Source organism: Hyaena hyaena, unplaced genomic scaffold, assembly GCF_003009895.1.
Source record: "Hyaena hyaena isolate Hyena2069 unplaced genomic scaffold, ASM300989v1 scaffold_441, whole genome shotgun sequence".
NCBI classification, from domain to species: Eukaryota; Metazoa; Chordata; class Mammalia; order Carnivora; family Hyaenidae; genus Hyaena; species Hyaena hyaena.
In genome coordinates this window covers 887,465-914,667 of record NW_024081074.1, presented here as the reverse complement: position 1 = coordinate 914,667, position 27,203 = coordinate 887,465, and the positions used below count along the sequence as shown (strand labels likewise).

The following is a 27,203-nucleotide window of genomic DNA, read 5'->3' as shown; positions in this document are numbered from 1 at the left end:
GGGGGGGGGGGGGGGGGGGGGGTGTCCATCACATTCATCATCCCAGCGCTTGTTACTGATGCTCTTTACGTTTGGTTAGTCTGTGGATGTGGAGTGCTGTATCTCATTATATTTAACTTTTCTTGCCTTTCTGGGGGGTAGTTAGGAGAATTGGTCTTATTTCTTACTGTTTATTATGGAAAACTTTAAACATAATAAACTTTTGAACATGTGAATGTTAGATCCATCATTCAATTTCAGTTATCAGTTTATCACCTCATGGCTGATTGTGTTTAAGCTAGATGCCTACCCACCCCCTTCTACCATATTATTTTGAAGCAAATCCTAAAGAGTACATCATTTCATTCGTATACATTTCAGCATGCGTTTATTGAGAGATACTTATTAAAAAATATAACCTCTTAATATCATCAAATATCTAGTTCAAATTTCTAGGGATCTCAGATGTCACAACTTTTTTGTCTTGTTTAGCTTATTTGAATCAGTATTCTGATAAAGTGCCCACATTGTGTGTAGTTGACATGTCACCTAAGGCTCTTCCATATATAGATTTCCTTCATCTCTTTTTTCCTTGCGATTTATTTGTTGAAGAAACTTGGTCTTTTGTCCTGTAAACTTTTTCCTCTCCCTCCCTGTCTTTCCCAGGGTTTCGTCAATTACATCTCCTTTTTATTAGTTTCTTGGAATTGCTCTAACAAATTACTACAAATCTGGTGGCTTAAAACAGCAGAAATTTATACTCACAGAGGTGCCTGTCTGGCTCAGTCAGTGAAGCGTGCAGCTCTTGATCTCCGGGTTGTGAGTTCGAGCCCCGTGTTGAGTGTAGAGATTGGTTAAAAATAAAATCTTTTAGGGCGCCTGGGTAGTTCAGTCGTTAAGCATCTGACTTCAGCCCAGGTCATGATCTCACGGTTGGTGAATTCAAGGCCCACATTAGGTAAGCTCTAGCCTCACTTTGGGTGAGTTCAGACCCCACTCTTTGTCTCTCTCTCTCAAAAAAAATAAAATAAAATCTTATTAAAAAATTTGTCCTCACAGTTCTGATGGCTACAATTCTAAAATCAGGATGTCGGCAGGGTTGTTGCCTTCTGGATGCACCTTGGGAGAATCCATTCCATGCCTCCTTTCCAGCTTCTGGTGACTGTTGGCAATCCTTGGGCCCATGGGTATATCACACCAATCTCTGCTTCTGTATCACATGGCCTTTCCTGCATCTCTGTGTCTCAAATCTCTCTCTCCTTTCTGTGATAAGGATACCAGTCATTGGATTTAGGGTCTACCCTAACACCAGAAGGATCTTACCTTGAGATCTCTAGCTTAATTACATTCACAAAGACTATTGTTTTTATATTCACGGATATAGGATTAGAACTTAGATACCAATTTAGCCCACTACCCCTGTAGTGTAGTTTTGCTCTTCGTGTTCCCTCCATATTTTCTCTGGTTACTTGAACCTAAAGCTTGAAAAGGTTTTTTTGTTTGGTTTTGGTTTTGGTTTTGGTTTTGGTTTTGGTTTTTTTGCAAGACCGCTTTATTAATTAAAGTGTGTGAAGTCCCCGTTTTTGAGATGTTAGCAGACCTGATGATCCCTCTCTGGATCCACTAATCAGGCTTTGCAAAATGGTATGTTATGGTTCTAGCCATTTTCTCTCGGCCCCCACTCTCATCTAGCATTTTCCACCACTCCGCTAAAACTGCACGTGTCACACAGCTTCCACAGTGCTGAGCCCGCTGGTTCTCAGTCTGAGCCGTACGTGCCCTCTACTGCATGGCACAGTTGACACTAACTTGGTCACGTTTTTTCACTTGACTTCCAGGAACTTTTTCTCAGGTCGATATAAACACGTCAACATGACAATGTTTGTGAACACTTAACACGGATTTCAAGTTTGATAATAAGTAGAAAGGAGATGTGGGTGGTCGAAACAGCAGCTAAGAGAGTCACTGTGGTTGCTTCCTGGAGAGAGACAGGCAGGACATGGGAAGGGATGGAGGGGCCTGTATTTTGTTAAAAGTGTTTTAGTATAATTTGGCATTTTCAGTAATGTATCTATATTATTTTGATAAATTTTTAAATTCCATTTTAAAACATACCTAGTGAATATAGTGTTTTTATTGTATCATAGTTAGACTTAGCAAATATTTACTTCTTATCCTTTAATGCCCTTGGACTGTTGTTTTCTGGGTTTGTCTGGTCTCTTTCAGAATGGCAGTTCGGAAAACGCTCATTCCTCCTCAGCCTCCTGAAGTGGCCAGCCCTCGAGTGGAGAGCTCTATGCGGAGTACATCCGGGTCACCTAGGCCTGCGGGGTGAGCACATAAATGTTACCGCTCTTGGTTCCAAGCGCACGTAATTGAGGAGGAAAGAGTTTAACACATGACGAATTTTACATAATTTGCCTGTGTGCATCTTTTTATATCCACATTCTAGCTATGTTACATGGACATATTTCTCAGCCTCTCTGATTCTTATTTATGAAGTAGCCATACTTATAACATCTGCTTCATAGGATTCTTGTGTGTTTAAATGAGATGATGCATTTAAAGCATTTACAACAGAGCCTGCCTCATAGTAAACACCCAACTATTATTGCTGTCAAAAATGGTATCGTGTCAGTAGCTAATACATGCTGCTTTCTTTGTACTTAATTCCACCAGTAAACTGTTTTGGGAAAGAGAGAGGCAATGTAAAAATATTTAAAATATAAAGTTAAAATCATTGTCCCATTCTCCACCCACCTTGCCAATCCCACTAACTGGAGTAATATTGATTGGTAAGAGTATTAAGTGTCTTTCCACATCTTTTCTCTATGTACACGGGTAGATAGGTTGAGTTTTAAAAACAAGATCTTGCTGATTAGAGTGTTCTGTATCTTGCCATTTTTACTACTGTCAGCAATAGCTTGCCATGTTAACATATTGGAATCTACTTCATAAAACTTCATTCAGGAAGAAAATTATGAATGTCTTGTATGTGCCACATTCCGTTTTAGAATCTGGGAATATAGAAGAGTGACTAAGACAAAGTGTCCAGTAAGCTTATTTTCTAGTGGGTGCAGAGAAACAAATACATGAAGAAATAAGAGGCAGGGCGAAGGGAATGTAAAGCGATGGGGGGAAGAGGTGATGCTGTCCAGAAAGCCTTCTCCAAGCAGAGGTCGAAGAGCATGAAGGAGCGGCCGCAGGCTCCCTGCTGCCCACCTGCGCTGGGCAGAGCAGAGAGCGGGTCCAGGACTTTGCTATGGGAGGACACGCGGTCCTTGCTTTGCACGTTAGTGCAGAAAAGTAAAAATAACCAAGGGGAAGCTGTGAAAATTACCGTAATTGTAGGGGGCAGGGTTGTACTTATCTAGAATCTTTAAAAACATTGTGACAATACTCAGAACTCTCTTATTGTCAGTTATATATAAGGAAGTGAAAAAAGTACTAAAACTAATACTTACTTGGTACAGTGGAATTTAAACATGAGAAACATTGAGAACTAAAGTGTTTTATTCTTTCTAAAAACTCATCGGGAGTAGTTGGGACAGTGCTTGCCGCCTCCATGTTGTAGAACTTGACGCGGAGCCCCAGTCCTTCCTGCCTGGTGAACTGCCCTACTCCTTTCTACGTTTCAGTCTGCCTCTGACATCCTGTCCTGTGTCTGTTCAGTGCTGGCAGATTATCCTCAAGAGTTTGTTTAATGTGAAATTTTTTGCCAGCATCACTTCTAGGGACAACTTCATCCTTTTCATCAAAACCCTGTGCCATAACTAATGCATGCAATACAGGTGCACGTTTTAAAGCAGAATCTTTTACCTGTGCCACACCCGATAGCTTACCATTAATTCATTAAGTTACAGTTCATTAATTACTTAACTTTGAAACAAACCAGCCTTTATTGGCCAGAAAAGGACTTGTTGTTTACTTTAGGTTTTTTTGGGTTTTTTCCATTCCTCTTGTTATTAGCCTTTTTCTTTCAGTGTGGCAGCTAACTTTACCACTTTGGCCTGAATAGGATTGATTGAATAGTTCTCAGTCCAAAGTAGAAGTCAGTACTACATGTTCCCACAGTGGCTTTCTGTTCTTAGTGCAGTTTAAACTAAAAGATGATAAGCGACTTTACCGTCTTTGTTTGTATTCATTGAAGTCTGTGTGGTCCATACCGTATCTTCATAAATGCCTAGGACTCGTCCTGTCTTCTCTTTGCTGTTGCCAGTTTCAAATCTCTTTTTCTTTTTTAACATTATTTATTTATTTTGAAAGAGACAGAGGCAGCATGAGCAAGGGAGAGGCAGAGAGTGAGGGAGAGAGAGGGAGAGAATTCCAAGCAGGCTTTGCACCACCAGCGCAGAGCCCAGTGCGGGGCTCGAACTCACGAAACTGTGAAATCATGATCTGGGCCGAAACCAAGAGTCAGACACTTAACCGACTGAGCCACCCAGGTGCCCCACCAGTTTCAAATCTTCTAATCACATCCAATTTTACTTTCAGAATTACTGTTTTTTTCCTGCACTTTTATCCATGTTGGCCAGTGTTTGCTCTCTGACATCCATTATTGTAAAAATTTCACCTGGGTCTGCCACCAGGAAACAAGAGACTGCATAGCTCCACACTGCACTGTCAGCATAAACTGAGTAACAGATGTGCAGTAACCGGTCATGGACATACTTTGAAGGAAGTGATGTGATTGGTCACGTATCCTGGTGCACGTCTGTTAGTTACATACTGATTTGCAGACTGAAGAGGTAGCACCAAAGCTTGCATAAAATTGCCTGAAGTTTATGCAACTGCTTACAGTTAATATTATAGTGAGTGGTCACTCAAATTTGAGCTGCATTGGTGGGAGGCTGGTATAATGTAGTTACAGACATATATACTTAAAGGTAGAATTCACACATTGCACAAAGTCAGGACTGTCTGTATGATAGGAATACACAAGGAACAGCAAGAGAAACAGGCCTAGAACAAGAGGAGAGTTGCACAGCATGGTTCAGAGATATAACTGAGGGCCAGATGATGTAGGGCTTTGTGGATCATTCAGAGTCCCTTGGATTTCATTCTGGGTAAGACAGAGAGCCACCAGAGGCCTAAGGCATAGGAGGGACATGATTTGACTTCTTTTTAAAAGGATTGCTCTGGCTACTGTGCTGGGAATCAGCTGCAAGGAAGCAGGAGTGGAAGCAGGGAGACCAAAGTGAGAGATAATGGAGCCGTAGACTGTCGCAGAGGCGTGGACCACTGTCGAGCTACTAAAATCTTAAAAAGAGTTCAGATTCTGTTTATATCCTGAAGGTACAGCTGACAGAATTTCATGACAGAAAGGGAGAAGTCCAGGGTAGCCAGGAGGTTTTGCCTGAGCAACTGCAAAGGAATTATTCTTTCTGAAGTAAGGAAGCATGTGGGAATGAGAAAAACATTTAAGAGTTTTAAATATTTTACTTTTGAGATCTCCAGGTGGTTAGACACAGCCAGGTGGAGATGTCAAGTGTATAGTTGGATAGAAACTTCTGAAGTACAAGAGCACCTGAGTGGCTCAGTTAGTTGAGCGTCCAACTTTGGCTCAGGTCATGATCTCGCAGTTTGTGAGTTCAAGTACCACGTTAGGCTCTGTGCTGACAGCTCAGCACAGAATCTGCTTCAGATTCAGTGTCTCTCTCTCTCTCTCTCTCTCTCTCCCCCTCCCTTACTCATGCTCCTTCTCTCTCTCTCTCTCAAAATAAAAAAACATTTAAAAATTTTTTTTAAATAAAGTAAAATTTGGAGGTACATACCATTCTAGAATTGAAGATAGAAGTCTATGCCAGTGATTAAGTTTTGGCAGATAAACGTTTTTAACACCTTGAGAATGGAAGAGATCCCGTCGACAGTGAGTACAGAGAACAGACATGGTACAGAGACCACGTGTTCAGACACGTCATCTTGGGAGATCAGAAAAATGAAAAACCGGAAAAGGAAACTGTATTCCTACTCCTTTACTATGTGATGTTCCCAGATGTGTTGGTGCCATAATTAGTCCTCCATTACTGAACACTTAAATTATTTCCATTCATCACTGTAATAAATGGTATAGTGAATCTTTATCATTGAGCCCCTTTGCAAACATTTCTCTGGAATATATTTCTGGAAGTAGCGTTACTGGGTCAAATTAAATGTGGAGTTTAAACTCTAATTTCCAATCACTCTGCCTATTTATATCCTCATGAAAAGTGTTCCCATTTTCTCCACATTGTTGCCAACATTAGATACTGAATTTTAGAAATTGAATACATTTGGGGTGCCTGGGTGGCTCAGTCCTTAACCATCCGACTTTGGCTCAGGTCATGATCTCACGGTTCGGTTCGTGGGTTCAAGCCCCTTGTCAGGCTCTGTGCTGACAGCTAGTTCAGAGCCTGGAACCTGTTTCAGATTCTGCGTCTCCCTCTCTCTCTGACCCTCCCCTGCTCATGCTGTCTCTCTCTCTCAGAAACAAATAAAACATTAAAAAAAAATTTGTTTTAAAAAGAAATTGAATTCATTATCTTTCATTGTTTTTCAAGTACTTGTTTTTTAAAAAAATTTTTTTTTTAATGTTTTATTTATTTCTAGGAGAGAGAGAGAGAGAGACAGCGTGAGCAGGGGAGGGTCAGAGAGAGAGGGAGCCACAGACTGAAACAGCCTCCAGGCTCTGAGCTGGCAGTCAGCACAGAGCCCGACGCGGGGCTCGAACCCACAAACCACAAGATCATGACCTGAGCGAAAGTCGGACACTTAACCGACTAAGCCACCCAGGCGCCCCTCAAGTACTTGTTTTTTAAGTAGCACTAGAGCTACTTTTAAAGCTCTAGTAGGAAGAAAATACAGTTCCTGAAGCATCTGTGAAGTACAAAAGTACATTCCTTGTAAGCAGCTGTATGTGCAGAAACTTAGGTGAGGAGGGGATATTTGCAGTTTTTCCTGGACTTAATATGGTTCCAAGGTAGGTTGTGGTGGTAGAGCCCCGCACATGCAGGCACCCAGATGGCCTTCCTTGGAGTGGGCAGTCTGTTTCTCTGGCACCTGAAAGAAGAGAGCATTTGGGCGGAGAAAATAGCTAGCTAAAACCAGAGCAGTCTCCCCACACTCCCACGCCCAAGTGAAAGGAATCTCATGTAAATTGCTGCTTTAGGAATAGCCCACCTCATTCACTGATGAGTAATAAGAGGATATTCATGTGAAGATAACTAAAAAAGGAGGAAAAGAGCAACAAAATATACTCATTTGTTCAGTAAGAACACACACCAGAAAAGTGGGACAGATGAAACTTATTTTAAAATTCTGACTGTGAATTTAAATTACTTAATGAAGTCAGCACCACTTCAGTGAAGGAAAACTCACAAAGATGAATGCAGACTAAATGACAGAACATAAAGGGATGACATGTGAAGGGACAGAACTCGGTAAAGATCTAGAAGAAACCACAGAATGAAGGTAAAATTACAATAGAAAACAGTGTAGACATAGAGGACAGATATGGAAAAAAGCACAGATTTTAAAAGAAATAAATAGAAAACGAACACCATACAAAATATACTATGATACAAGATCAAAGATGTACATGCCAACATCTCAGAAACCAGTATGTGACTTAAAAGTAAGGGTGCGTTAATATCATCATTATTCATTTTTAAGTGGTACACACAGCATTGGTGTATGATGACTGGCGGCTTAGATTCAGTGAGATACTGCAATAGAGTGCTGGTGTGTGGAGATAGTGGGGATTTGAGGGAGGGAGCAAGAGTTCTCAGTACATCTTTTGAAACGTGAATGTATTACTGGGGCATCTGGCTGGCTTGGTCACCAGAGCATGCGACTCTTAATCTTAGGGCTGTGAGTTCAAGCCCTACATTGGGCATAAAGCTCAAAAAAGAAAAAAATGTGAAATGTAAATATATTACCAATTCAAAGCCAAAAGATTAAGGGAGATAAAACTATTATAAAAAATCTAAAACAGATTTGGAAATAAACCTGAAAGCTGTTAAATTTAAAAATTGAATTTTAAAACAAATCACATAGTACTAATTCATCCTCAGACTCTCCCCCAGACCTATAGAAATCCTCCAGATACAGGCAGATCTATGAGATCTCTGTTGATCCCATTGTTTTCTAGGTTACATCCCTCCCTCCTAAAGCCCTGCTCCCACCTACTCCAGTCTGCACTGGTTGCTGAGTGGACTCGGTGCCCAGCTCTTCTCCCTTGTGTTTCCTTTGTCCTTCATGGTCTTAATTCCCTTCAGCTCATCCCTGGTGCCCAGATACTTCCTTTTTTCTTGGCTTACTTTCTGATTTGTTACAGCATCTCTTTTGCAGCAGAGAAACAGTACATAAGATGTCAGTTTTTGACCTTTGCATATCAGGAAATGTCCTCTTTCTGTCCTCACTTTTTTGTTTTTATTTGTAGCAAGAATTACTATCAAACTCCACTCACTGGGCCAGAGACCCTGTGGTGTTAGCGAAAGACTTGCCCCTCACGTGGCACACTGCCCACACTTGTGAGTTCATCGGCCAGCCAGTGGCGTCAACTCCAAGCTCTAACGGTGTGCAGGGCCCTCACTCTTAAGTCTAAGTCTACTTTCTCTCTGTTGTTGAGAGTAGGTAAATTATATTGATCTGTCCTCAGCCCCACTGATTTCTGTCTCTACTTTGCTACTCAGAGCATCCAGTGAGTGTGTTTGGTGAGTTATTGTTTCTCACTTCTATAATTTACATTTGGTTCTTTTTATAACTTTGATTTCTTTGTTGGGTTTTTTCTGTTTTTTCATCCTTTAAATTTGTTTTTTGTCTTTTGAATTTGTCATTGCTTGTTGTGATTTTCCTGGCTCTTGGTTAGATGGTGAGACGAGTGTTTTCTGTTTGGACCTAGACCTTTATGGTCTTAGAAGACCCTGGAGTTTATTTCTAGCTTAATGTTTCGGCAGCCCTCCTCCCACACACCGCAGCTGGGGAAGGGAAAGCATTGCCTTCTTACTGCCAAGTGGACAGTTGAAGGCCAGGTTCCCTGCTTGACCTCTTTTGACACCACTTCAGTGGTGAGATGACGGAGAGAGAATCGTGCTGCCTCATTACAGCCTGGCAAGTGTGGAAGTCTGGGTTCTCCACAGCCTTTGCCAGAGATCGTGGGAATTGGGGCCAAAATTGTTTCTTGGTGTTTCACTGGGAGAGCAGTTATTGACTAGAAGTTTCCCATCTTGCTCAGCTGCTCCTGCCTTGGTTCTCTGAGCACACTTTTCTTGGGACTTTTGTCTGTGCCCTTTGACATTTCTGTATTGGGGCTCTCCGGGACCCAGTCTGGAGCACAGTCAGAAAGGAAACCCAGGGACCTCACTGTTGTGTCATTCCTTTGGTCCTGAGGGCCCTAGCCAGTCTGTCTTCATCTTTCAGTAGCCATTTTGTTTTATATGTAATCCTCATGATTTTCAGCTATACTTATTATCAGGAAGAATACGAAAAAGTATGTCTAGGAGGTCTTTCCATAAACAGAATTCCTACATACACTCTTAAATAATACAGTGGCTGGGAGAAGTTTAAATTGAAAATCTCTTTTCTTTGTCGGTGATATCTTCAACTTTATCTTAAAGAATTCTTTTTTGAAGTTCTTAATATGAAAACCTGTAAATATAGAACAAAATAGAGAACACAGTATTATTCAGCTAGATTTAACTGGTTTAATACTTTGCCATATACTCCCTTTTTCGGTGCAATCAAAGTACAGAATTTCACGTTTAAATAATTTCCTGTGGGGTGCCTTGACTTGCTCAGTTAGTAGAGCATGTGACTCTTGATCTCAGGGTCACGAGTTCAAGCCCCACTTTGGGGGTGGAGCCTACCTAAAATAAAAATTTTGTGGGGTGCCTGAGTGGCTCAGTCAGTTAGGCATCTGGCTTCGGCAGAGGTCATGATCTCAAAGTTCTTGGGTTCGAGCCCCACGTCGGGTTCTGTGCTGACAGCTCAGAGCCTGGAGCCTGCTTCAGATTCTGTGTCTCCCTCTCTCTCTGTCCCTCCCCTGCTTGCTCTCTGTCTCTCTCTCTCAAATAAATAAATAATAATTGTTTTTAAAATTTTGTTTGATATATTTAAATATTTATGCATTTTGACAGTTTAATTATGATTATGTCTAGGTATGGGTTTTTTCAGTTTTTCCTACTTGTGTTGGTTGAACTTTTAGATAGATTGATGTTTTTCATCAAATTTGGGGAGTCTTTGGCACTATTTCTTCAGATACTCTTTCTGCCCCATTCTCTCCTTTGCTTCTGGGACTCCCATTATGTGTATATTGGTACAGTTATTGCTGTCCCAAAGATCTCTGAGGCTCTGTTTATTTTTCCTCCTGTGTACCCTCCCCCTTTTTAAGGTTTCTTTTAATGTTTGTTTATTTTTGAGAGAGAAACAGAGCATGAGCAGGGGAGGGCAGAGGGAGACACAGAATCTGAAGCAGGCTCCAGGCTCTGAGCTGTCAGCACAGAGCATGACATGGGGCTCGAACTCATGAACTGCAAGATCATGACCTGAGCCAAAGTGGGACACTTAACCGACTGAGCCACCCAGGTGCCCCCGTGCCTCGCCTCTCTTTATAGTTTATCAGACTGGATAATCTCAATTGACCTATGATTGAGCTTATTGATTCTTTCCTGTGCCTGCTAAAATACACTTTTTTTCCAACTGCTGTATTTTCTTTTCTTTTTTTTTAAGTAATCTCTTTGCCCAACATGGGGCTCAAACTCATGACCCTGAGATCAAGAGTTGCATGCTCTACCAACTGAGGCAACCGACTGAGTTTTTTGCCTATGGAAATCCAATCCATCCAACTCTTGATTTCAGCTCAGGTGGTGATCTCATGGTTTTTGGTTTCAAGCTCCACATCAGGCTCTGTGCTGACAATGCGGAGCCTGCTTGACATTTTCTCTTTCCCTCTCTCTCTGCCCCTCCCCCATGCGCACTCTCTGTCTCTGTCTCTCTCAAAAATAAATAAATAAATGGAATTTCAAATTAAATATATACTATATATATGTAATATGTATTTTTTTTCATACAGTAACCTAATGATGCTGGCTTATTTTCACCCAATGTAGTACTTTTAGGCTCCATCCAAATTGTAGCATCTATCAGTAGTTTCTTCTTTTTAGGGTGAATAATGTTCCATCTTATGGATATACCAGAATTTGTTTACCCATTTGCTTATTGAAGTTCGCTGGGGTTGTTCATGGTTTGGGGTTGTTAGAAATAAAGCTCCTATGAACACTCATGTGCAACTTTCTTGGTAGACATATATTCTTATTTCTCTGGGATAAAAATCCCAAGAGTACAGTTGCTAAGTTACGTGGTCCATATATTTTTCATTTTATAAGGAACTTCCAAACTGTTTTTGCAGGATGGCTATACCATTTCAAATTCCCACCTGCAACATGTGAGATCCTTTTATTCTAAAACCTTGCTTAACACCATTATTAGTGCTAGGTTTTTGGTAGATCAAGTTGATCCACATCCTTTCCTGTGCTTGCTATTAGGAAGTTTTTATGTTTTATTTTCACCATTCTGATTGGGGTATGGTGGGATATCATCAGGGCTTCAGTTCACAGAACTCTAGTGGCTGATGGTATTGATCATCTTTTCATGCACCTGTTTGCCTCCTGGATATTTTCTCTAGTGAAGTGTCTGTTCATTATTCATGCTTTTTGCCCATTTTCTGTTGAAACTGTATGTTTTCCTAGTATTGAGTTTATAGAGTTCTTTATACATGGTGAATATAATTCTTTCATCGTAGATAATGTGTTTGGTTTGTTTGTCTTAACCATTTTTGAGTGTACGTTCCATTGGTGTTAAACATATTCTCACTCTTGTGCAGCCCTCTCCAGATCTGTGCAGAACTGCAACTCAGTGCCCGTTACCCAGCCACTCCCAATTTCTCTCCTCCCAGCCCTGGGGGCCACTCTTCTGCTTTCCTTTTTTCAGTGAGTTTGACTACTCTGCATACCTCATATAAGTGGAATCCACGTAATGTGTTTCACAAATATTTTTGTTCAGTCTGTGCCTTGTCTTTTCAACCTCTTGAAATAGTCTTTAGCAAAGCAGAAGTCTTTAAAATTTTTCAGCTAAAGTCTTTACTTTGATAAAACCCAATATCATTTTTTTCTTTGGCGTGTTTTTGTATGTCTAAGAACTCTTGACCTAATCCTTGGAGGGGGGGGGGGACGGGGCTGTATTTTTCATAAAACTTTTATAGTTTTACATTTTAAACTCAGATTTATGATCCATATGGATTTATTTTTGTATATGGTGTGAGGTTTGGTTTGGTGTTGAATTTTTTGCCTATGGAAATCCAATTGTTTTTGGCCTTGAACTTGAAGGGTACTTTTCATACCTTGAAAAAGTGTTGCTCTTCATATCCTGAATTTTAAGCATGAGTACTATAAGTGGGTAAACCTTTACAGTTATTAAATGAAATATTTTACTGGGACACCTGGTTGCTCTATTGGTAGAGCACGTGACTCTCAATCCTGAGTTCGAGCCCCATGTTAGGTGTAGAGATTAGTTAAAAATAAAATCTTTAAAAATATATTTTTTACTTTAAAAAACAATGTTTAAGAAGAATTGTAATGACATGAGTAACTACTTTTGATAAAACTGAAAAAATAAGAGAGACAATTTTATTTTTTATTTTTAAAATTTTTTAACATTTATTTTTTGGAAGAGAAACAGAGTGTGAGCAGGGGAGGGGCAGAGAGAGAGAGGGAGACACAGAATCTGAAGCAGGCTTCAGGCTCCAAGCTGGCAGCACAGAGTCCAACACAGGGCTTGAACTCACCGACCTCAAGATCATGACCTGAGCCAAAGTCGGACAGAACCACCGACAGAACCACCCAGGTGCCCTAGATGTACAGAGTTAAACATTAAATATATAGCGACTTTAGATGCCTAAGTATTCTGGTAAAATAAGCTGGAAAGTTATAAGAGTGACGCCTATGGGTAAGGGGCAGGGTGTGTGAAGTGGAGGAAAATCATCTTTGATTTGCATTCTTTTGAATCATTACCATGTGTGTGAGTTTCCTCTTCTATAAGAAATAGGTATACAAGAAACTACATACAAAGTGAGTATGATTGTGTTTTAAAAAAAGAAAAGACTTCGTAAGGCAACATACACATTAAAGAACTGAGGGAGAAAAAAGACACTAATGTAGTAAAAGTTCGTTGACTTTTGATGATGTGACTTTAAGTGATTTCTTTAAAATGCCATTTTCTAAGTTAAGTTTATCACTGCTTATAACATTTGGTAGGGGTGGGGCCAGTAGGGGATATTTTTAAAGCTTGAATTTTCTTTAAAACTTATCTTAAAGCTCAATGTCTAGAATCAAGCTAATAGAGCCTAAGTTGTCCTGCGCATTGTACAAAAAAAACTCAACAAACACCCATCCTCTGAGATGTTTGCTACATTATCTTCATTTTCGTGTTTCAGAGCCAAGCCTAAGTCAGAAATCCACGTGTCAATGGCCACTCCAGTCACTGTGTCCATGGAGACCGTGTCCAGTCAAAGCAGTGATCAGCCCACCATTGCAGTCCCTCCCACGGCTCAGCAGCCTCCATCAACCATCCCAACCATGATCGCAGCTGCGAGCCCCCCGTCACAGCCAGCCGTTGCCCTCTCGACCATTCCCGGAGCGGTCCCCGTCACTCCCCCTGTCACTACCATTGCAGCCGCCCCTCCACCATCAGCCGCTGTGGCTGGCAATCTCTCCTCTGTGCTGGGCCCTCCGGTACCTGAGATAAAAGTTAAAGAAGAAGTGGAACCAATGGACATCATGAGGCCGGTCTCTGGTAGGTTCATTCCCAGAGTTCTCTTGATGGCACGTGCTTCTTCCTCTTTTCCTGACGCTCCGCGGGCCGGACTCCTGGGACCCTCCACTGCAGAGCCTGATCCCTCGGGGTGCTCTGTCTGTTTGCATCTCATTCCATTTTAAAAAGGGAAGACTGCTCTCCTTTTGAAAACAACCCATTTTTACTTCCCTTTTAGCACTCATTTTCTTTCATCAACAAAATCATGAAAGGATGAACATTTCCCCAAGAATACTCTTAAATATAGCTTCAGTGGTTATCTGTTGTATTTTGTTTTCCATTTCTCATTTTGGTTTCTGAGGCTTAATCTCTTTTTTTCCTTAATGTAGTTAAAACATTGCCAATTTTGTTTATTTTTTGGAAAAACTGTTCATTACTTTCAGTGTTATGTTATTGTTTATTCTGGTCTCTATTTTATCTCTTCCAGATTTTTCTTTGTTATTTCTTACCTCTACTAAATTTCAGAGAAGTTTCTTTCTTCTAGTTGCTTGTGGCACAGTGTTGTTCATTTGAACTTTTTTCTTAATATAAACATTTATAGCATTAAAAAAATAAAAATAAAAAATCAGGGTCAAGATAAGATCAAGCCAAGTGCTAATTATTTAACAATATATTCCCTGCCAATTTTTGTTGCCTTATTATGCAGTGAAGTAAGGTCTATGTTGTTGAAAATACTCTCTTGATAAACTTGTAAGTTTGCAATTACGATTAGTAAAATCTTAAAATTTACTCGCTACTTTCTTTCCCCCCTCTCCTTGACTCTGAATTTCCAATGTGTGAAAGCAGGTCACTTTGGAGGTTTTCTGACTGTCCGTATATTTGTTAATAATTTATTGAGGAATGTTGCTTTCCCTGACTAGAAAAATAACATTTCATGTACAGAATCTACAAAATGCTGTAAAGCCCAAGTGGGAGGCAAGTCATTTTGCCCTCCATTTACCGGGCATTGCCCTCTCACCATGTTGGCATAAAGACCATCCCTGATGCTGTGTCTGCAGTTACTAAACCTGCTGTTTATTTTTATTTATTATACCATGAAATTGTCTACTATCTTACCCATATTTACCCTCAGTACTCTCATTAAAAGATACCATGGCTAACCCAGGAGAGGGAAATGAAATATTTTCCATTTTACTGTTCTCTCTTAATTTGGATAGTTCCTCTTACCTCTGTGTACTAGAAAACTGACAGTAATCCTGCCTCAAATTGTAGGGCTCTACAGCAGGTACTGATCATACGTCCTTGTACAAAACAATACATCTCCATCCTCTGGAGCTTACGTTTTAGCAGGGGAGAAAAACAGTCATGTAAAGCAGTGACAGATACAGACATGCTGGAGAAATTGTGGTTCGTTTCCAGACCACCACAAAAAGCCAGTATTGCAGTAAAGTGAATATCACGGCGCCTGGGTGGCTCAAGTCGGTTAAGTAGTTGACTCTTGATTTCGGCTCAGGTTATGAGCTCACAGTTCGTGAATTCAAGCCCCACATTGGGCTTTGTGCTCACAGCACGTAGCCTGCTTCAGATCTTCTGTCTCTCTCTGTCCATCCCCCACTTGTACGTACATTCTCTCAAAGAAATAAATGTTAAAACAATTTTTTTTTTTGTTTTTTGTTAAATATTTTATTTATTTCTAGGAGAGAGAGAGAGACAGCGCGAGCAGGGGAGGGTCAGAGAGAGAGGGAGTCACAGACTGAAACAGGCTCCAGGCTCCGAGCTGGCAGTCAGCACAGAGCCCGACGCGGGGCTCGAACCCACGAACCGTGAGATCATGACCTAAGCGAAAGTCGGACGCTTAACCGACTAAGCCACCCAGGCGCCCTTAAAACAATTTTTTAATTAAAAAAAAATAATAAGGAACACCTGGGTGGCTCAGTCAGTTGATCATCAGACTTCAGCTTAGGTCATGATCTCAAAGTTCATAGGTTTGAGCCCCATGTCAGGCTCTGTGCTGACAGTTTGGAGCCTGGAGCCTGCTTCAGATTCTGTATCTCCCTCTCTCTCTCTGCCTCTCCCTCGCTCTCACTCTGGCTCTCTCTCTCTCTCTCTCTCTCAAATATAAACATTTAAAAAATAATAAAAAAATAAAAATTTTAAGTGAATACCACAATAAAGCAAGTCAAATGAATTTTAAGTTTTTTTTTTTTTTTAACATTTAATTTATTTCTAGGAGAGAGACAGAGACAGCGTGAGCAGGGGAGGGTCAGAGAGAGAGGGGGTCACAGACTCTGAAACAGGCTCCAGGCTCTGGGCTGGCAGTCAGCACAGAGCCTGATGCGGGGCTCGAACCCACAAACCACGAGATCATGACCTAAGCGAAAGTCGGCCGCTTAACCGACTAAGCCACCCAGGCGCCCCAGTCAAATGAATTTTATATAAACGTTATGTTTATACAGTAAGTGTCCAATAGCATTAGGTCCTTTTTTTATGTTTATTTATTTAAGAGAGAGTGTGCTCACGAGCAGGGGAGGGGCAGAGTCAGTGCAGAGACCACACTGTCAGTGTAGAGCCTGACATGGGTCTCCATCCCACAAACCACAAGATTATGGCCCAAGCCAAAATCAAGAGTCAGACATTTAGCCAGCTGAGCCATCCAGGAGCCCTGTGATAGCATTATGTCTTTAAAGACAATGTACATACATTAATTTAAAAATATTTTATTGCCGGGGGCCTGGACAGCTCAGTCGTGTAAGAATCCAACTCCAGTCATAATCTCACCGTTCGTGAGTCAGAGCCCCACATGGGGTTTCCTGCTGTCAGCACGGAGCCCACTTGGGATCTTCTGTCCCCCTCTCTCTCTGCTGTTGCTCCTCCCTCCCTCTCTCTAAGTAAACAAACTTAAAAGAAAATACCTTATTGCTAAAAAACACTAACCATCATCTGAGCTTTCAGTGCCTCATAATCACTGATCACAATCACCATAACAAATATAATAAAAAAGTGTGAAATATTGTGAGAATTATCAAAATGTGACATAGACACAAAGCAGATGCTGTTGGGAAGACTTGCTTGACACGGAGTTGCCACAGACCTTCAGTTTTCAAAATAGGCAGGATCTACAAAGGACAGTAAAGTGAGGTATGGCTGTGTGAGGGAACGTTGGGGCTGTGAATTTAAGAAGAGTGTAAAGGGAGGGCCTTACTGAGGAAGTAATCTTCAAATAGAGACATTAAAAAGATGAAGTGCCAGCTGTTGAGATACCTGGGAAAGGAGCACTCCAGCCCTGAGGAACATACGTGGTATCGTAGCAAAGACAGTGCAGTCGGACTGTCCGGGGATAGTAGGTGGACACCATAACATCATTAGACAGCCGGGCTCATACCACCCCCAGTTGGACCCCCGTGCTTTTGACTCAGGATGGCTGCTGGAATCCAGCTGTCGTATTCCAGGGTAACAGAAGACAAGGAGTAGAAGGGCACACCTTCCTTTACGGAAACTTATAAAAAGTACTACAAAACACTTCTATTTTCATTTCATATAGCTACACAGCTAGTAATTAGTCTTTAAGCTGAGTGGCAGAGCACCCGTCTACAAGTGTAAGGCTCCTCATTTAAGGATGGTGAAGCCATGGTGTATGGGGAAGCCCCTGGCATCCTCTGCCACAGTAGAGTGCTTAGCACACTACCTGGCACGTAGGAAGACTCAATAAATGTCCCTTCTCTTTTCTGTCCTAACCGTTCTCAGTGGTTAGAAATCTAGTGAAGCTTCCCATTATGTGTGGGTTCTCACACATGGATGTGCTCTTATACCCATGACAGCAGTTCCTCCCCTGGCGACCAGCACTGTGTCTCCATCTCTCGCGCTGTTGGCTAACAACCTGTCCATGCCTACAAGTGACCTACCACCTGGTGCCTCTCCAAGGAAAAAGCCTCGAAAGCAGCAGCATGTGATTTCTACGGAAGAAGGGGATATGATGGAGACAAATAGCACTGATGACGAGAAGTCCACTGCCAAGAGTCTTCTGGTGAAGGCTGAGAAGCGCAAGTCTCCGCCCAAGGAGTACATTGGTAATGGTCACCTGGGCTAACTGTTGTCACGTGACACTTTCCCACTTAAGTCGGGAGTCCGTCCATGAGGCTGTCCCCCAATCAGATGTCACTTGTGGATCACTTCTTGAAGTTACACCTTGTGGTTTCTTGACAATATATAATACATTACTTAATGTCTTCCTTTTCTTTTCTTCTGAACAGACGAAGAAGGTGTGAGGTATGTCCCAGTGCGTCCGAGACCGCCCATCACTTTGCTCCGTCACTATCGGAACCCCTGGAAAGCTGCCTACCACCACTTTCAGCGATACAGTGACGTCCGGGTCAAAGGTTAGTTTCTCCAGAAACCTCCATTGTGAATGCACGAAATTGGTCTCTCACTTGCCTATATGGTAATCCTAGTAGAATAGAAAGACAGAATTACAGCTTTCTAGTTTCCAAAAAACCCAGGGGGTGACACAGTGACCTCCTAGTACCCAGGGTAGTTGTGGAAAAGCTGTACCACATTGTTATTGGACATAGTCCACGTTAGTCCGTAGGATGCTAAGAGATAACATACATTATAAGCCCCAGCAAGTTTATTTGCCAAAGGACCTTTTGTTCAAAATACGTAAAGCTCTTGAAATGGTCTGGGGCAAGCCCTCAGTAAACACTTTGTTGTTGTCGTACTTGAGAATTACATTTTTATAAACCCACATATAGTAAAAACAGCTAATACTACTTGCAAATATCTGCAAATACCTCTACTGGTAGACTTTAAGTGTCATTAATCTCAGATATAATCATGGCACAGAGAAGTTTTAAGTTTTCAAAATTGATCACATTTCCCATTCTCTCAAATAAATTCTACTTGGAAACGTCGCTGATGGTTTCCTTGAATCCTCAAGATGAGTCAGATGGTATTGACTCTAATGTGTGTGAGCAGGAGTGAAGGTTCTGATAGTTTAGTCTCTGAAGGAAACTGCACAGGTGGCTGCCCGTCCAGCAGTTCTTCCTTATGCGTGGACCGTGACGTCTGAAAAGAGGCATACCAGAGAGTGGTGGCCTTTGGTGGAAGCAGGAAATGGGCCAGTAAACATCTCTTCACACCACAGAAATTCCATGTCATAGCAAGAAAATACTGTAAAGTATTGCCTGGCAACATTTTAAGCCATACTGAAAGATCATTACTACTTTCTGGGACTTGCTCTTCAAAAATTATCTCAGGAAAGGTAATCTGACCACTGAAGATATTCATCCAGATGATCTCTTGACAGTTGAACTTTATTGATCTACTTTGCCCAAGCTTTAAAATCATGTTCATATAAAAAAATCAAAATGGAATACTAAAAATTGGTCAGGTAATTTGCAGGAAGGGAAAAAAAGAGAAACAGGAGAATAAGCAGCACTAGAAACAAACAGCATGTAATAACATGGCAGACTTAGTCTTACATATCAATAATTAACTTAAATATAAACAGTCTGAACATAACAATTAAAATATAGATTGGCAGAGGGGATGAACAAAAAAGATCCAACTACATTCTGTCTATAAGAAACTCACTTCAGATACAAAAACGTAAGTAGATGGATAGTAACAGGATGGAAATATACATACAATACAAAAATAAAGCCAAGAGTGGCTATGTTAATGTCAAATAATGTAGATTTGAGGGGAAAGAAAATTATTAGAGACAAAGGGCATTACATCCTGATTTTTTTTAAAAATAATTTTAAGGTTTATTCATTTTTGAGAGACAGAGCATGAGCAGGGGAGAGGCAGAGAGAGAGGGAGTCCCAGAATCTGAAGCAGGCTCCAGGCTCTGAGCTGTCAGCAGAGAGCCCGACACGGGGCTCAAACTCCTCACGTGAGATCATGACCGGAGCCAAAGTCGGATGCTTAACCGACTGAGCCACCCAGGCACCCCTACATCCTAATTTTTTTAAATGTGCAGGCAACAAAATCCAAGAGTTTCAGAATATATGAAATACAAATAATACAGCTGAAAGGAGAAATAGGCAAATGAGCAGTAATAATTAGAACTTCAACATGCTGCTCTCAGCAACTGGTAAAACTACTTGACAGAAAACCAACTAGAACTCCATACCACAAAGCAACAGCGTCTGACAGCCATGTAGAAAACACTCCCAACAGCAGCAGAACACGTTCTGTCAGGGGCCCTCAGATCATATAAAGATAAACCGTATCCTGGATCATACAACAGACTTTACCAAATTTGAAGAATTGAAATCCTACAGAGTGCCCGTAATGGACTCAAAACTAGAAACCAGTAACAGAAAAGTTAACAGAAAAATCTCCAAACTATGGAAATTAAACAAGACACTTTTAAATAATCAGTCATAAAAGGACATCTCAAAGGAAATTTTTTAAAGTACATAAACTGAATGAAAATTAAAATAAATACATACACAACACATCAGAAAATGTGGGAACCAACTACAGAGGTGCCAACAGGGAGGACGTCTGGGGGACTCAGTCGGTTAAGCAGCCAACTTTGGCCCAGGTCATGATCTCACAATTCGTGAGTTCAGGGCCTACGTCGGGCTCTGTGCTGAGAGCTCAGAGCCTGGAGCCTGCTTCAGATTCTGTGTCTCCCTCTCTCTCTTCCCCTCCCCCGCTCACATTCTTTCTCAAAATAAACATTAAAAAAAATTTTTTTTAATATTTTTTATTTATTTCTAGGAGAGAGAGAGACAGCGTGAGCAGGGGAGGGTCAGAGAGAGAGGGAGACACAGAATCTGAAACAGGCTCCAGGCTCTGAGCTGGCAGTCAGCACAGAGCCCGACGCAGGGCTCGAACCCACGAACCACGAGATCATGACCTAAGCGAAAGTCGGACGCTTAACTGACTAAGCCACCCAGGAGCCCCAAAAAAATTTTTTTTAAGAAGGAGAAAATATCTTGAAGTACCTATCCCAAAAAGTTACCCAAAAAAAGAACAAAAAATAAACTTAAAGCAACTGCAAGGAATAAAGTAGTAAAGATAGCAGTAAAATTAATGAAATTGAAAACAAAATAATAGAATGAATGAAACAAAAAGCTGGTTCTTTGAAAAAGTCAGTCAAATTAATGTCTGTAGCAAAACTGAACAGCTTTATGCTCATAAAGTCAGCCGGTTAGATGAAGTGGACCAGTGCCTTGAAAATACTACCAGCACTCACCCAGAAGCTGATAGACACTCTCAATAGTCCTCTAACGAATAAATAAGTTGCACCCATAGTTTCAGAGGTTCCAAACAGAATCTCTATTTTCAGATACTTTCACTGGGAAATTCTACTAAACTTTTAAAAAGGAATCAACACCACTTCTCTACAATTTCTTAAAAATATAGAAAGAAGCACTTCCATATTTTATGAAGGCAGTATTTCCCTAGCCCAAAATCAGACAAGGAGAGTGCAGACATAGAAAACTAATTATCAATATTCCTTATAAGTATATATGCAAAAATTCTTAACAAAGTGTTAGCAAGTTGAATACAGCAATGTATAAATAGTATTTTATACCCTGAGGTAAGTATAAGTAGGGTTCCAGCTCTGCAAGGCTAGGTCACCAATTGAAAATCAGTGTGATTCACTGTTAGTAACAAGCTGTATTCATCTCCCAGGGCTAAAATAATAAAATACCACAAACTCAGTGGTCTTTAATTACAAATGTATTCTCTCATAGTTTTGGAGACTAAAAGTCCAAAATCAAGGTATCCGCAGAGTCATGTTCTCTCTGAGGGCCATGGAGAGCCCTTCCTTGCCTTGCCTTAGCTTCTGCTGGTTGCCAGCAATCCTTGGTATATTTGGCATGCAACTGTATCATTCCAGTTTCTGCCTCCCCTTTCACATCATATTCTCTCCTGTGTCTCATCTTTCTCTCTCTTTCCTTATAAGGACATCACTAGTTGACTTAGTGCCCTCCCGCCACTGCAATTCATTATGACTTCTTCTTGATTTGATTACATCTACAAAGGCCCTACTTCACCTTTATAGGTACAAGGGTTAGGACTTCAGCATGTCTTTTGAGAGGACACAGTTCAATCCACAACAAAAGCTAATCATGTCAACTGGTGCAAAAAAATTGTTTGATAAAATTCAACACTTTTTCATGATAAATCTCTCAAAAACAGGAGAAGACTTCTTCAACTTGATAAAAAGTCTACAACAAACCTATAGCTAATATACTTAACAGTGAAAGACTGAATGCTTTCTACCTGAGATTAGCTAAAGACTAGGCTGTCCTGTCTCACCACTCTTACTCCAGATTGGGTAGTGGAAGTTCTAGACATACCATAAGTCAAGGAAAAGATAAAAAGACTATATGGGTTGGAAAGGAATAGATAAAACTATCTCTGTTTGGAAGTGAGTGACATCATTGTCTACGTAGAAAATCTCAAGGATTCCATTAAAAACTGGAACTGGTAAATGAGTTTAGCAGGGCCACAGGATACAGTGTCAACACACGAATCAATTGTAATTTTAGATACTTGGAATGAACTTGTACAAACTGATACCAAACATAAAATATAATTTACAATTATTCCCACAAAAATGACAAACTTAAGTATAAATCTAGCAAAACATAGACAGGACATGTTTGCTGACAGCTATGAAATGCTGATTAAAGAGGTCTGAATGTCTGCAGTTTGTGAGTTTGAGCCCCACATTGGGTTCACTACTGTCAGCCTTTCAGCGCAGAGCCCACTTTGGATCCTCTGTCCTCCTCTCTCTACTCCTCCCCCACTAGCACTCTCCCAAAAATAAATATTTTTAAAAAACAGATCTGAATAAATGAAGAGACATGGCAACATTTATGGATTTGGAACTCAATATAAAGATGTCAGTTTTCCCTAGATTGATCAGTAGGTTTGATACAGTTCCTAATAGACTCACAGAAAAATTTTTGTAGACATAGTAAATCTTATTCTCAACTTTATATGAAAGGTATAGAAAGTAGAATAGCTAAAATCCTCTTGAAAAATAAGAGAAGTCATGTTTCCCGAGGTTAAAGCATATAGTTTCTCTGTAGGAGCTTATATAGGGTGGTGTTTGCAGAGGGATATAGATCTAGGTGCCTGGAATGGAATGGAAAGTGCAGAAATAGACCCCCACACAAATATGCTCAACTGATTTTTGACCAAATGGAAAAACAATTCAGTGGAAGGAGAGTCTTCTTATTTTTAACAAATGGTGGTGGACACCCATAAGTTTAAAAAAAAGAGAAATACCTTCAACTTAATCCTCACACCTTATATAAAAGTTAACTCAAAATGGATGATAGATTTAAATATGAAATGTAAAACTATAAAACGTTTAGAAGAAAACCTAGGATAAAGTCTTCAGGACCTCAGGCATGGTGAACAGTCCCTAGACATGACACCAAAAACACTATCCACAAAAGGAAAGGAAAATAAATTGGACATAAGAAAAACGTTTTAGTGCTGAAAGACTATAGACTGGAGAAAATATTAGCAAGCCACATATCTGATAAAGGTTCATATCTAGAATATATGTACTAGGAACTTTTAATACCTAACAGTAAATAAAAACAATAATCCAATTAGAAAATGAACAAAAGCATGAAGAGACACTTCACCAGAGGATAACACAGATGGCATGCACAAAATGATGTTCAAGGAAAACTTTCTTACAAAGTGTACTTTGATGGGGAAAAGAGTAACTTTACAGTGGGCACCCCCCTCACATACCACCTCAGCCAGGTGTTTAAGGTCAATATGAATAGTGATACATCGTGCTAATAGTATGTACCCTTTTGTTCAAACATAAGTGACTGTCAGTATAGACTGCTGTATGCATAAGATGTTACATATAAACCTGATGAGAGCCACAAATCAAGAAATAGTAATAGATATGGAACAAATAAAGGAATCCAAGTATATCACTAAAAGCCAGAAAACCATGAGAGAAGAGAGCAAGAGAAGAAAAGGAACAGAGAAAACTACACAACCAACCATAAAACAAGTAACAAAATGGCAAATCGGTACCTCTCCATAAAGACTTTGAATGTAAATGGACTAAATGCTCCAATCAAAAGACTTGGATGGGGGCGCCTGGGTGGCTTAGTCGGTTAAGCGTCCGACTTTTGCTTAGGTCATGATCTCGCGGTTCATGGGTTCGAGCCCCGCGTCGGGCTCTGTGCTGACTGCCAGCTCAGAGCCTGGAGCCTGTTTCAGTCTGTGACTCCCTCTCTCTCTGACCCTCCCTTGCTCACACTGTCTCTCTCTCTCTCCTAGAAATAAATTTAAAAAAACATTAAAAAAAAAAAAAGACTTGGATGACAGAATAGATTAAAAAGCAAGACCTATCCATTTCAGACCTAAAGACACATGCAGATTGAAAGTGAAGAGTTGGAAAGGCATTGATCATGCAGATAGAAGTGAAAAGAAAGCCAGAGTAGCAATACTTATATTAGACAAAAAAGGACTTTAAAACAAAGACTGTAACAAGAGACAAAGAAGGACACTATATAATCAGAAAAGGGAACAGTCCAACAAGAGGATATAACAGCTGTAAATATTTGTGCACCCTGCATGGGAGCACACAAATATATAAAGCAGCTAATAACAAATGAAATAGTCAATAGTAATACAGTTGGGGACTTTAACACCCCACTTACATCAGTGGATAAATCATGTAAAAGAAAATCAACAAGGAAACAGTGGCTTTGAATGACACATTGGACCAGGTGGATCTAACAGATACATTCAGAACATTCCGTCCCAAGACAGCAGAATACACATTGTTTTCAAGTGCACATGGAGCACTCTTCAAAATAGATCACATGTTGACCCACAAAACAAGTCTCAACAAGTTAAAGATTGAAATCATACCCTGTATCTCTTCTGACCACAGTGCTGTGAAACTAAAAATCAACCACAAGAAAAAAGCTGGAAAGAATACAAATGTTGGTTAAATAGCATACTACTAAAAACACAAGTGGGTCAGCTACGAAATCAAAGAGGAAATCAAAAAATACATGGAGACAAATGAAAATGAAAATAAACACAATGATCCAAAATCTTTGGAATGCATTAAAAAGTGTTCTAAGAGGGAAGCTTATAGCAAAACAGGCCAACCTCAAGAAGCAAGAAAAATCTCAAGTAAACCTTTCTCCTAAAGGAGCTAGAAAAAGAAGAAAAAACCCCAAACCAGTACAAGGAAGGAAATAAATATTAGAGCAGAAATAAATGAATACAACAGATTAATGAAACCAGTAGCTGGTTCTTTGAAAATATCAACAAAATTAACAAACCTTTAGCCAGAATCAGCAGGAGAGGACTTGAATAAACAAAATCAAATGAAACAGGAGAAAGAATAACCTGACACCACAGAAATACAAAGGAATATAAGAGAATATTGTGAAAATTATGTACCAACAAATTGGACAACCTAGAAAAAAATGAATGAATTCCTGTAAACCTGTAACTTACCAAAAGTGAATCAGGAAGAAATAGAAAATTTGAACAGACCAGTTACCACCAATGAAATTGACTCATTACTCAAAAAACTCCCAAAAAACAAAAGTCCAGGACCAGATGCCTCCACAGATGAATTCTACTCAACAATTACATTTTTAAATTTTAAGTAGGCTCCCTGCTCAATGTGGGGCTTGAACTCACAACTCTGAGATCAAGAGTTGCATGCCCTACCCACTAAGCCAGCCAAGCACCCCCTACCGAACATTTAAAGGAGAGTTAATACCTATTCTCAAACTATTCCAAAAAATAGAAGAGGAAGGAAAGCTTCCAAATTCATTCTATGAAGCCAGCATTATCCTGATGCCAAAATCAGATAAAGACACCACAGAGAAAGAGAACTATAGGCCAGTATCTCTGATGAACATAAATGCAAAAATCTTCAACAAAACACTAACAAGCCAAATCCAACAATATATTTTAAAAAATCATTCACCACAATCAAGTGAGATTTATACCTGGCTTGCAAGGGTAGTTCATTATTTGCAAATCAATCAATGTGATACATCACCTTAATAAAAGAAAGAATAAGAACCATGTGATCATTTTAATAGATGCAGAAAAAGCATTCGACAAAGTACAACATCCATTTGTAATAAAACCTTCAAACAAAGTAGGTTTAGAAGGAACATACCTCAACATAATATGAGAAATCCTGAGGACCTGCTCCTCCCAGGAAGCCAGCCTTCCACCTGGCAGCTGGAGGAAAGGCAGCCCCGTGTTCTGGGCTGCTGCGGTCTGCATGGGCTGTCCACCTCACTGGACTGGGAGAGAAACACACAGAGGGAGTGGGCTTGGTTCAGATACCATGGGCTCGCACAGATGGGCCTAAATGTATGTTGCATGAGTAGATTTTCTCTTTTCCCTTAGGTTTCCAGAGATTTAAATAGTTATTTTTAAAATTTTTAAATTTTCACCACTTTGACTAGAGAGCAGATTAGTGGAGCACTGTCTTTCTACAAGTCAGTTGTCTCTCATACTTCGCCCAGCTAGCTGCTCTGGAAGGCAGCTTTGTAAAAACTAGAACATGCACTTACCATATGACCTTACACTCCTGGGCATTGACCCAGAAAATGAAAACCTATGTCCACATAAAAATCTGTGCACAGCTGTTCATAGCAACGTTTGTTGGAATAGCCAGAAACTAGAATGTACTTATTGGCCATTTGTATATCTTTGTTGGAGAAATGACTGTTTGGATCCTTTGACCTTTTACGTGGTTTATCTCTTTATTATGGAGTTGTGAGAATTTTTCTATGTTCTACGTACGAGTCTCTTACCAGATATATCCCTGTACCATCTTTGCAACTTCTTCTATCATTATTTCAAAGTGAAGAGGTGTGTTTTTTTTTTCTTTTGTTTTTTTTAATATCTAAAATGAAATACCAAGGGGCGCCTGGGTGGCTCAGTCAGTTAAATGTCCGACTTTGGCTCAGGTCATGATCTCACAGTTCATGTGTTTGAGCCCCGTGTCAGGCTCTGTGCTAACAGCTCAGAGCCTGGAACCTGCTTCAGATTCTGTGTCTCCCTCTCTCTCTGACCCTCCCCTGCTCACGTTGCCTCTCTCTCTCTCAGAAATAAATAAAACGTTAAAAACAATTTTTTTAACAAAAATAAAATGAAATATCCAAGTACAGTACACCAAGAACTGGTGAAATCTGAGTAGGCTGCATCATCATCATGGTTGTGGCATTGTACTAAGGTTTTACAAGATGTTACCATTGGGGGAAGTACCATTAGCGGAGTACGTCTTTACAGAATTCTTTGGGGGTGGACAAAAGAAGAAACTTTGATTCACATTGTGACTTCTATTCCTAATGACTTCATGCAAAGGAGTTATTTAAAGATATTTAAGTAAAGAAACTCTTGATAAAATAGTAGCACATCAGCAGCTTGACCTCAAATTATTTTAG

At 40.3% G+C, this 27,203-nt stretch overlaps 1 protein-coding gene and 1 non-coding gene across 10 annotated transcripts in view; one reads left to right on the top strand and one right to left on the bottom strand.

The window, feature by feature from the left end:
• The window catches only part of SAP130 (Sin3A associated protein 130), a 77,959-nt gene that overhangs the window by 48,201 nt on the left and 2,555 nt on the right, over window positions 1-27,203 (top strand). For 5 of the 9 annotated variants that reach the window (XM_039253208.1, XM_039253206.1, XM_039253212.1 and 2 more), the window contains 4 exons: window positions 2,206-2,310; window positions 13,448-13,806; window positions 17,583-17,831; window positions 18,015-18,140. In XM_039253208.1, coding sequence (XP_039109139.1) covers window positions 2,206-2,310; window positions 13,448-13,806; window positions 17,583-17,831; window positions 18,015-18,140 — 839 coding nt within the window. The remainder of the gene's footprint in view (window positions 1-2,205; window positions 2,311-13,447; window positions 13,807-17,582; window positions 17,832-18,014; window positions 18,141-27,203) is intronic. The other 4 variants (XM_039253211.1, XM_039253210.1, XM_039253215.1 and 1 more) reach the window with 2 other exon arrangements.
• LOC120245965 lies at window positions 8,391-8,543 on the bottom strand. The gene has a single exon (XR_005531942.1). It is a non-coding gene; the product is annotated as a small nucleolar RNA SNORA62/SNORA6 family (small nucleolar RNA).